Here is a 12,403-nt window from a genome sequence, read left to right as displayed (position 1 = left end):
GAGACTGTGCCTTGTATCTATATGGAATCAGAAAATATACTATTTGCCTTTGGAATAAGAAGCAAATAAATTGTGAAAGATAAAATAGACACTTTTTTGGTTCATAATTTCTAGGAAAGATCTTCAGTGAAGAAATAGAAGGTACCACTAATTTTTTTTTCATGTTTCAGGGACAGCGAATCTAGCTTCTTCAGCATCTCAGCTAGCAGAATTATTATTATTATATCGAGAAAGGACTTCACTCTGTCACCCAGGCTGGAGTGCAGTGGCGTGATCTCAGTTCATTGTAACCTCTGCATCCTGGGTTCAAACATTTCTCTTACCTTAGCCTCCCGAGTAGCTGGGACTAAAGGTGAATCAACACGCCAGCTAATTTTTCTTGTATTTTTAGTAGAGATGGGGTTTCACCATGTTGGCCAGGCTGGTCTCAAACTCCTGACTTCAAGTGATCCACCCATCTTAGTCTTCCACAGTGCCAGGATTACAAGTGTAAGCCACTATGCCTAGTCAGTATTATTATTATTATTATTTCTGAGACAGAGGCTCACTTCTGTTGCCCAGGCTGGAGTGTCGTGGCATGATCTCAGCTCACTGAAACCTCTGCTTCCTGGGTTCAAGCAATTCTGCTGTCTCAGCCTCCTGAGTAGCTAGGATTATAGGTGTGTGCCACCATACCTAGCTAATTTTTGTATTTTTAGTAGAGACAGGGTTTCACCATGTGGGCCAGACTGGTCTCGAACTCCTGACCTCGTGATCCACCCACCTCGACCTCCCAAAATGCTGGGATTACAGGCATGAGCAACCACTGCCTGGCCAAGAGTCATTTTTTTAAGTAGCCAAAGAAGAGTTTTGTTTGTTTTCTTTTGGGGTTTTGTTTTACCCTTGCAATCTGTTCTACAGGTATTCATAAATATCACAGTTGTTGTATTTTTAAAGAGAACCAAATCTCTGAGAAAAAAACAAACCATGATTAGTAATTTCTGAAAAAGATGGTTTTATTGTACTATTGGTAAGTACATCCTTGAAACCATCCAGTCCTGGCATTTTTGTGGGCATGTGGGCAAGAAGCAAGTTTGAATATTATTGATTTGCATGAATAAAGCTAACTTGTGCTTTTTGCAATAAAATTAAAGCACATTCTTCATTTTCTTAAATTAATAATCTGAAGAGGAAAATTAGATTGCAAGGAGGTAGATGCTTTAAATTTGCCAGTATCACCGAAGTATTTACAGTTACTTTATTTTTCAGCACAGTTAGGTTGGAATCTCTAACAAAACATTTGCTGCATTTAAAGGTGCTCTCCAGTATATGTGGACTATAACTGTTTGAGCTACAATAAAAAATATACTTGTCTACAGAATTACTATAACACTTCATAGAAATCTTTTCCTGAAATCCCATGTACCTTGTTAAACTGAAGATTGAAAGAAATAGAAAAAAAAATCTATGCCTTATTATCCCTTCTTAAGAGAGGCAGTGTGGCATAATGGTTTAAAGATCCTGGACTCTGGAGCCAGACTGCTTAGGCTCATACTGGCCTCCAGAACTTGCTGGCTACATGGTTTGATAATCACTTAAATTCTGCATTCCTTATACTTCTCATTAGGAGCATGAGAATAATAACATACATACCTGGCTGGGTACAGTGGCCCTCACCTATGATCCCAGCACTTTGGGGGCTGAGGCAGGTGGATCACCTGAGGTCAGGAGTTCAAGACAAGCCTGGCCAACATGGTAAAACCCTGTCTCTACCAAAAATACAAAAAGTAACCGGGTGTGGTGGCAGATGTCTATAATCCCAGCCACTTGTGAGACTGAGGCAGGAGTATTGCTTGAACCCGGGGGCGTAAGTGGCAGTGAGCCGAGATCGTGCCACTGCAATCCAGCCTGGGTGATAGAGTGAGACTCCATCTCAATAAATGAACGAATAAATAAATAACATACCTTTTGGGATGGCTGTGAGAATGGAAAGGGTTAATTTGCAAATTGCTTAGAAAATGCCGTATTTGATGATTAAAATATTGATGATAAATTGGTTTGCATAGCATTTAGTAGAAGACAGAATAGAAAATGTAGTTTTTAAGGCAAACCTTTTTTCCACATATCTTGTACTTTACAGGTAAAACTTGCAAACAAGAAAAAAGGTAGTTCAGACTCTCCCTTGAATCTTATGCTCAGTAAATAGCAAGCAATGATAATAGAACATGGAAAGTGCTTGATGTTCAATCTCATAAACCCCATCAAATTAGAAACGCATGTTTTGTAAAATTTAAGGTATATCCCTAAAAAGGGGGATTTCTTTTTGACTCACAGACCATTTAAAACTTTGGCTATTGCAAAACACTCTTTCAAAATACAACTGTAATAACCTCACATTGTATTTTACTGTGTAATTCTTATGTAAAGCTGATATATTTTCTATAGTTTTCTTATCTCATCACTCTACATACTCATGTTACATAAGTAAAAAATGCATAGATGACTCCATTTCTAGGGAGAAAATTTAAAACAAGTTAAGTGAGATGCAATTATTACAACTCTCTCTCATTTTTACACTGGTTTATGTGTTTGTTTACTAGAAGTTACTGAACCACAGCTGTTTAGTAGAAGTTAACTGGCCAGGTAACTAATGAGAAGAAGAATGCATTTCCCCACATGTTAGTGCCTTCTCTTACCAATGGATTTGGCAGAGCGAAGCCCACTTCTCCATCAATATCATACTCTTCACTGATAGTGCAGAAATTTTCCATAGCATGTGCCATTCTTCTAGTCTGCTCCTCTGGTGCTCCTCAGAGTCTGAAGAGTTTTCAGGGCATCCATTTAGTATAGTTGTTGTCATAGCCAACAACCACAATTTATAACAGAGGCAGTGAGTAATAACTTCCACTTTTGGAATGCTTTCATTTTCTAGTTTCTTTACTTGGAATATGAGAAACAATCAAACCACAAAAGCACCTCTGTACATCATATGCTGAAACTGAAAGTTCATATTCGATGTCAAATTTGTCATTAAGCACGTCATTTTCTTACTGCCATGTGAGAAGCCAGAAAGGCCTGATGGAAAACACAGAACTATGAAAACAGGTGGCTGGAGAAGAACATTTTACTCTACGGAAACTTGTAAATCTTTGAATGAAAAGGAAGGCTACAGTCCTAACCTCTCATTCACTTATTTCTCATTGGCTTTCTTTTAGGTTTCCATGGTTCTTTGAAAATATCATGTCACGTTTCAGCGGCCTAGAAACATAGCCTGTGATACACTGAACAGTTTGTCAATGGCTCTGAAGTAGGAAAGAAATAGAAGCACATGAAAAATTAGAAAGATAGTAGCTCTCCACTTCCCTGTTTTTTCTACCTAGACTTTTGTTGGTTTTCTCAATAATAGCTTTTGCTCCTCTCACATTTCTCATTGGTAACTTTTAGGAAGATTGCCTTGCATCTAACTGCACCCGACTGCCAGGAACTGATAAGGCAACAGTCTGGCATATTTGGGTACTTTGTAATATGTCAAAAGTTGGAGAAAAGGATAAAATACCTTGAAAATGTTTCTTTCAAAGTACGAATTAGGACCACATTTGGAAAACGTTTACAGTTTTCGAGCAAGTCTATGGCTACTTTAGAGACATCGTTCGATCTTAGTGGGAACACGGAAGCTAAAGCAGAAATGCCCCTTCCTCTAGATCATCAAAAGGAGGAAAGAAAAATAGTTCCTGTAGTAAACAAAAGACAATGCTGTTTTGTCATCACTTTATTAGTACTTGAAATAAATTAAATCGTGATAGCACATGCTTTGGTTACAGTCTAGAATAGCTCTCAGGCTATTCTCTACTACATGATGGCTGTTTCTTTCAACATGTAGTTTTACAGGAAAATGTTCTTTGGATAGGAAATGTTAGGTAAACCAAAACAGAAATTATACAGCAAACAGAACACAGTGACTGTGTTTTTGTTAAATACATGACTCATGAGCCTAACATTTTGAGAATCAGTTCAAGGAAAACAAAAAATAAAAAATCATGCAGACCTATCATATCTACATAGAAGACAAAAATACCAATAAAATATTGAGCATTAGAAAATGTGTGGTTATTCCTAAGACTTTTCATTCTTTGTACTTGAAGTTTTTATGGGTAAGTCAAAGTGAAGACATGGAACGAAGTTGTAGATGATTCTGCCCCGGATTAATTTTTTAAGAAGCATGGTTTGATAAAGCTTTTTCTAGTTTCTGTATGTCTAGTCATCTAACTAAATCTAATCCTACTCTTGGGCCGGGTGTGGTGACTCAGACCTGTAATTCCAGCACTTTGGGAGGCCGAGGCAGGTGGATCACTTGAGGTCAGGGGCTGAAGAGCAGCCTGGGCCACATGGATAAACCCAGTTTCTACTAAAAATATAAAAATTAGCCAGGTGTGGTGGCACACGCCTGTAATTCCAGCTACTCGGGAGGCTGAGGCAGAATTGCTTGAGCCCGGGAGGCAGAGGTTGTAGTGAGCCTAGATCATGCCATTGCACTGCAGCCTGAGCAATAGAGTGAGATTCTACCCCTCCCCTGCCAAAAAAAAGTGTGACAGGTGCGGTGGCTCATGCCTTTAATCCCGGGACTTTGAGAGGTTGAGCTGGGTGGATCATGAGGTCAGGAGTCCAAGACCAGCCTGGCTAACATGGTGAAACTCTGCCTCTACCAAAAATACAAAACTTAGCCAGGTGTGGTGGCACACGCCTGTAATCCTAGCTATTCAGGAGGCTGAGGCAGGAGAATCACTTGAACCAGGGAGGCGGAGTTTGCAGTGAGCCAGGATTACGCCAGTGCACTTCAGCCTGGGCAACAGAGCAAGACTCTGTCTCAAAAAAAAAAAAAAAAAAAAAAAATCTATCCTACCCTTGATTGCAAAACCAATAATGCTTTAGTGCCTCAGCTTTATGCCTACCTGCTTAACCTCCTCATAATTTGGCTTCTTTTATATTTCTGAAACTACATTCTCAATTGATCTCATCTTCATTCACCTTGATTTTCTTCAGCCATAACTCACCTCCCTAAAAACCTAATTTCACATATTTTTAGAAGAGCATCTTAATTTTATGATCTCATACTGATTCTTCATCTTTCTTTTTAGGTTTTTGCCAGTGATCAGGTCATTATGTTAGAAAAAAGTCCTGAAAACCAGAACTCAACCTTTTGCTCTATAACCTCCTACATCTGAGACTTCATATAACTCTGTCTCCCTTGTATATATCTTTCTTTGATAGCTTACTTTATTTTTTTCTCTATAATCATTGTATTGACTGATTTATCTTCACAGCTATAGACTACAATTCCATCTGCCTGGTGAACATCTCTACCTGAAAATCCTGTTATCCCATGTCACAAGGGACTTCACAGACACGAGGACTATTATGACAGGCTCTGCAGAGGAACTTTTATTCAAGGCCCTGATAAATACAAATACTTAATAGATAATAGATCATCTTTTCTTTTTCTTTTTTTTTAAATTTTACTTTAAGTTCTGGGGTACATGTGCAGATCTTGCAGGATTGTTACATAGATAGACACATGTCATGGTGTTTTGCTGCCTCCACCCCCTGCATCACCCACATTAGGTTTCTCCTAATATTATCCCTCCCCAATCTCCCCTAGTCCCCCACCCCCAACAGACTCCAGTGTGTGATGTTCCCCTCCACGTGTCCATGTGTTCTCATTGTTCAACACCCAATTATGAGTGAGAACATGCGGTGTTTGATTTTCTGTTCTTGTGTCAGTTGGCTGAGAATGATGGTTTCCAGATTCATCCATGTCCCTGCAAAGGACATGAACTCATCCTTTTGTATGGCTGCATAGTATACCATGGTGTATATGTGCCAAATTTTTTTATCCAGTCTATCATTGATGGGCATTTGGGTTGGTTCCAAATCTTTGCTATTGTAAACAGTGCCACAATGAACATACATGTGCATGTGTCTTTATAATATAACAATTTATAATCCTTTGGGTATGTACCCAGTAATGGGATTGCTGGGTCAAATGGTATTTCTATTTCTAGATCTTTGAGGAATCACCACACTGTCTTCCACAATGGTTAAACTAATTTACACTCCCATCAACAGTGGAAAAGCATTTCTATTTCTTCACATCCTCTCCAGCATCTGTTGCCTCCAGATTTTTTAATGATTGCCATTCTAACTGACTTGAGATGGTATCTCAATGTGATTTTCATTTGCAATTCTCTAGTCATCAGTGGTGATGAGCATTTTTTCATGTTTGTTGGTGACATAAATGTCTTCTTTTGAAAAGTGTCTGTTCATATCCTTTGCCCACTTTTTGATGGGTTTGTTTTTTTCTTGTGTATTTGCTTTAGTTCTTTGTAGATTCTGCATATTAGCCCTTTGTCAGATGTGTAGATTGCGAAAACTTTTTCCCATTCTGTTGATTGCTGGTTCACTCTAATGATAGTTTCTTTTGCCGGGCAGAAGCTCTTAAGTTTAATTTGTCTTTAAGTTTAATTAGATCCCATTTCTCTATTTTGGCTTTTGTTGACATTGCTTTTAGAGTTTTAGTCATGAAGTCCTTACCTATGCCTATGTCCTAAATGGTATTGCATAGGTTTTCTTCTAGGGTTTTTATAGTCTTAGGTCTTATGTTTAAGTCTTTAATCCATCTGGAGTTAATTTTTGTGTAAGGTGTAAGGAAGGGGTTCAGTTTCAGCTTTCTGCCACGGCTAGCCAGTTTTCCCAACACCATTTATTAAACAGGGGATTCTATCCCCATTTTCAGGTTTGTCAAAGATCAGATGGTTGTAGATGTGTTACATTACTTCCAAGGCCTTTGTTCTGTTCCATTGGTCAATATCTGTTTTGGTATCAGTACCATGCTGTTTTGATTACTGTAGCCTTGTGGTATAGTTTGAAGTCAGGTGTATGAGCCTCCAGCTTTGTTCTTTTTGCTTAGGATTGTCTTGGCTATGCAGGGTTTTTTTGGGGTTCCATATGAAGTTTAAGGTGGTTTTCTCCAGTTCTGTGAAGAAAGTCAATGGTAGCTTGATGGGGATAACATTGAATCTATAAATTACTTTGGGCACTATGGCCTTTCAGTTCTGCTCTGATCTTAGTTATTCCTTGTCTTCTGCTAGCTTTTGAGTTTTTTTGGTGTTGCTCCTTTAGGTCTTTCAATTTTGATGATAAAGTGTCAATTTTAGGTCTTTCCTAGCTTCTCATGTAGGCATATTTAGTGCTATAAATTTCCCTCTGGACACTGCTTTAACTGTGTCCCAGAGTTTCCGGTACATTGTGTTTTCATTCTCCTTGGTTTCAAAGAACATCTTTATTTCTGCCTTCATTTCACTGTTTATCCAGTTGACATTCAGGAGCCAGTTACTCCATTTTCATGAAGTTGTGTGGTTTTGAGTTAGTTTCTGAATCCTGAGTTCTAATTTGATTGTACTCTGGTCTGAGATTGTTTATTATGATTTCCATTCTTTTGCATTTGCTGAGGAGTGATTTACTTCTAATTATGTGGTCAATTTTAGAGTAGGTGTGATGTGGTGCTAAGAAAAATGTACATTCTGTGGATTTGGGGTGGAGAATTCTGTAGATGTCTGCTAGGTCCGCTTGGTCCAGATCTGAGTTCAAGTCCTGGATTTCCTTGTTAATTTTCTGTCTTGTTCATCTCTCTAATATTGACAGTGGGGTGTTAAAGTCTCCCACTATTATTGTGTGGGAGTCTAAGTCTCTTCGTAGGCCATTAAGAACTTGCTTTATGTATCTGGGTGCTCACGTATTGGGTGTGTATATATTTAGGATCGTTAGGTCTCCTTGTTACATTGATCTTTTTACCATTATGTAATGCCTTTCTTTGTCTCTTTTGATCTTTGTTGGTTTAAAGCCCATTTTATCAGAGACTACTAGGATTGCAACTCCTGCTTTTTTTTTGCTCTCCATTTGCTTGATAAATCTTCCTCCATCCCTTTATTTTTAGCCTATGTGTGTCCTTGCATGTGAGATGGGTTTCCTGAATACAGCACACCGATGGGTCTTGACTTTTTATCCAATTTGCCAGTCTGTGTCTTTTGATTGGGGCATTTAACCCATTTACATTGAGGGTTAATATTGCTATGTGTGAATTTGATCCTGCCATTTTGATGCTAGTTGGATGTTTTGCTCATTAGTTGATGCATTTTCTTTTTTGTGTTGATGGTCTCTACCATTTGGTACGTTTTTGGAGTGGCTGGTACTGGTTGTTCCTTTCCTTGTTTAGTACTTCTTTCAGGAGCACTTGTAAGGCAGGTCTGGTGGTGACAAAATCTCTCAGCAATTGCTTGTCTGTAAAGGATTTTATTTCTCCTTCGCTTATGAAGCTTAATTTGGTTGGATATAAAATTCTAGTTTGGAAGTTCTTTTCTTTAAGGATGTTGAATATTGGCCCCCACTCTCTTCTGGCTTGTAGAGTTTCTGCCGAGAGATCCACTGTGAGTCTGATGGGCTTCCCTTTGCAGGTAACCCTACCTTTCTCTCTGGCTGCCCTTAGCAGTTTTTCCTTCATTTCAACCCTGGTGAATCTGACAATTATGTGCCTTGGGGTTGCTCTTCTTGAGGAATATCTCTGTGGTGTTCTCTGTGTTTCCTGGACTTCAGTGTTGGCCTGCCTTGCTAGGTTGGGGAAGTTTTCCTGGATAATATCCTGAAGAGTGTTTTTCAGCTTGAATTCATTATCTCTGTCACATTCAGGTACACCTATCAAATGTAGATTAGATATTTTCACATAATCCCATATTTCTTGGAGGCTTTGTTCATTTCTTTTCACTCTTTATTTTCTAATTTTGCCTTCTTGTTTTATTTCATTGAGTTGATCTACAATCTCTAATATCCTTTCTTCGGCTTGGTCAATTCAACTATCGAAACTTGGGAGGGTGGATCACCTGAAGTCAGGAGTTCGAAACTAGCTTGACCAACATGGTGAAATCCTGTCTTTACTAAAAATACAAATATTAGCCAGGCATGGTGGCAGATGCCTATAATCCCAGCTACTGAGGAGGCTGAGGCAGGAGAATCACTTGAAGGCGGGGTGGAGATTGTAATAAGTCAAAATCGCCCACTGCTCTACAGCCTGGGCGACACTGCAAATCTCCATCTCAAAAAAAAAAAAAAAGATAATTGTGCTTCTTCCTTTTCAATTTAGATGCTTTTTATTTATATTTCTTGCCTAATTTCTCTGTATAGAACTTTGAGTACTATATTGAATAGAAGTGGTGAAAACAAGTATCCTTGTCTTCTTCCTGCTCATAGAGAAAATCTTTAAACTTTCTCTATTGGGCATGATGTTAGCTGTGGGTTTTTAATATATGGCCTTTATTATGTTAATGTGGTTTCTTTCTGTTCTTAGACTGAGTGATTTTTCTCATTAAAGCGTTTTTTGTTGTTGTTGTTGAAGCAAAGTCTTACTCTATTGCCCAAGGTCGAGTAAAATGGTGTGATCTTGGCTCATTGCAACCTCTGCCTCCCAGGTTCAAGTGATTCTCCTGCCTTACCCTACAGAGTAGCTGGGTTTACAGGCATGCACCACCATTCCTGGCTAATTTTTGTATTTTTAGTAGACAGGGTTTTGCCATGTTGGCCAGGCTGTTCTCGAGCTCCTGACCTCAGGTGATCCACTTGCCTTGGCCTCCCAAAGTGCTGGGATTACAGGTGTGAGCCACCACTCCCTGAACAAATTTTATTTTAACATGCATAGCCCTGGAGAATTCTAGGAGGATTATACAATGACTCAATGTGGATATAAATGCTTACTCATATTCCCTTTTCTACAGGGAAGGAGAGGTGGAGGAAAGACGGCAATTGGGAGGATAGTAAATGATTCTGTGGGGGAAATGAATGGACTTGGAGACCATTCAGTGGCTTGAAACAAGAACCATTGGGTCTACAGCACAGAGGCTGCTGGGAAATGACTCTTTTTAAATTACTGAATTGGACTGAAATAGAAGAATGATTTGTGACAAAAGTCTGTCCAGGTGAGTTGACAGACTTTTGTCATTCTTTCTGTGGTATGAGTTAAGTTAATGAACACACAGAAAAGGGACCAAAGGTCATTGTTTTCTTCTTTGGCAGATCTGGACCTTAGGCAGGTAAGCGAACTTCGAAGAACAACTTCTTCCAGTGTCTGCTGGCCTCCAGGAACCTTTAATTTGAAATAACCGGTATATCAGGATGCCATATTTTTGGGTGTCCATTTCTGAGCCACAGTATTTCCCTGTTTGAAACTTCTTTAATGCTTCATACACAAAAGGTTGAGTTGGTAGTTGTGGACAGAAAAACTGAGTTAGCTGAATGGCAAAGGATCTCATTAAACTAGTCTTCTCACTTCTGGGAAAAGGTCAGCCTAATTAAGTAGTTTTGTCTTATTTCAGGCGGTGGCTTTGTAGTTGGGGTCTTAAAGCTATGACTCTATATATAATGCAGACTAAAAGATCCATAATAAAAGCTGTTTTTACAGAAGTGGAAGAAAAACAAAGGTTAATGCTTGAAGTAGTTTACAAACTGGTTTCTTCTAGAGTGTGGAGGACAGCTGACAATATCAGCAGCAATCTGACAGATTTCCCTGGATTGTAGCTTGTGTGCAAAGTTTGTCCGTTTATAAATTGTTGCAATGATTTTTCTTTAAAGCCAAATTGGCTAGTATCAGCTTACAGTGCCTTAGGAAAAAAGGGAGTTTTAACGTTTAGTGATTCCAAGTCAGAAATGTAGTAGGAAAACTGCAAATGCTAGTCTGTAGAATTAAAGCCAGATTTTAGTAGGCCTAACAATTTAAGATTTAGTTTAGATTACAGGTAAATAAAAACATCTGAAGAAAAAAGAAAAAATAATGATCTGAAATCTAATTATAGTTTTGCATTTTTTTCTTTCCTGAAACATGATTTTTCTCTCTTCAGTCCCCCATTTCTACAAAGAATAAATAAAAGTAAAGCCACTTTATTTGCATATTAAGTTTTAGTCTTATTATTATACTGGGCCTGATTATTTGCATAAAGTGCATTAAGAATACTGATTTGCAACACAGGTTCTTTTTAAGCTCACTTTGCTGGAACTTTTCATAAGGAATCTCAAATTAGCCTTTTAGAAACCTCTTCAGGTCAGAAGCCAAGCCAAGGACTGGACTTGCTCTTAGCCTCTGTCACTAATACCTGTACAAATTGGTGAATTGCTCTCTTCTCAAGGTCCCCAAAATAACTTGAGGTTGCTGGGATGTCAGAAAGTGACATTCTTTATTTACCAAAAGCTCAACATGTGAACTGTGTATTTAAGATATTAGACCAGCTTTTTCAAAAGCTTCTATTGGCTTCATAATATCAGCCTCAGTTTCTTAAAGCTGCCTGATCATATCTGAAAATATGGCATTTCAGTCAAATCTTGGTAAAATAACCAGGGTCTCCAATTGTGTTCTATGGCAACAGATTCTTATTGAACTTACTCAAATAACTATTTTGCCATAAAATGAAAATACTCACAAATAGTCTCCAAATTCTGGAGAGATTAGGTAGAGAGAAAAGTGAATGTTTCAATTTTGTTCAAAAAGTATACTTGACCCAATTTCTGTAAAGCTTAAGAGAACAGTTTCCTTAACTCTTGAAAGCAAAACATAAAAAGAATCAGCAATATTATTTATTTATTTATTTATTTATTTGAGACAGTCTCGGTCTGTCACCCAGGCTGGAGTGCAGTGGTGCGATCTTGGCTCACTGCAACCTCTGCCTCCCGGGTTCAAGCAAATCTCCTGCCTCAGCCTCTCTAATAGCTGGGATTACAGGCATCCACCAACCCTCCTGGCTAAGTTTTTGTTTCTTCAGTAGAGACGGGGTTTTGCCATGTTGTCCAGGCTGGTCTCGAACTCCTGACCTTGTGATCTGCCCACCTCAGCCTCCTAAAGTGCTGGGATTACAGGTGTGTGAGCCACCCCACCCTCCACTGTGAATCAGCAATATTTTAAACTTTTAAAAAAGTTACTAAAATTACATTAGTCCAACGTAATTCTTGTTTTGCTTGATGTTGGGTTAACAAATTTATGACATTTTTCTATTAGAGTTCTGAAATTGTTTACTCAGTCCTATAATACAATCTTAAAATTATAAGAAATTTGCATTCAAGAGTACTTTTTTTGTTTTGTTATGATTTTGGCTTTTTTATGAGATGGAGTTTTGCTCTTGTTGTCTAGGTTGAAGTGCAATGGCGGGATCTCAGCTCACTGCAACCTCCACCTCCTGGGTTCAAGTGATTCTCCTGCCTCAGCCTCCTGAGTAGCTGAGATTACAGGGACCTGCCACCACACCCAGCTAATTTTTGTATTTTAGTAGAGATAGGGTTTCGCCATGTTGGTCAGGCTGGTCTCAAACTCCTGACCTCAGGTGATCCACCCATCTTG

General features: G+C 38.7%; 1 protein-coding gene across 1 annotated transcript in view; it reads right to left on the bottom strand.

The window, feature by feature from the left end:
* IDO1 (indoleamine 2,3-dioxygenase 1) overlaps nucleotides 1-12,403 on the bottom strand; it is a 54,546-nt gene that overhangs the window by 13,572 nt on the left and 28,571 nt on the right. The window contains exon 3 of the mRNA XM_002756982.7: nucleotides 2,676-2,796. Coding sequence (XP_002757028.2) covers nucleotides 2,676-2,762 — 87 coding nt within the window. The 5' untranslated portion in view covers nucleotides 2,763-2,796. The remainder of the gene's footprint in view (nucleotides 1-2,675; nucleotides 2,797-12,403) is intronic.

The sequence above is a fragment of the Callithrix jacchus genome, chromosome 13, assembly GCF_049354715.1.
Source record: "Callithrix jacchus isolate 240 chromosome 13, calJac240_pri, whole genome shotgun sequence".
NCBI lineage: Eukaryota > Metazoa > Chordata > Mammalia > Primates > Cebidae > Callithrix > Callithrix jacchus.
The sequence above is the reverse complement of the archived record's forward strand: the minus strand, read 5'-3'. Positions and strand labels throughout refer to the sequence as shown.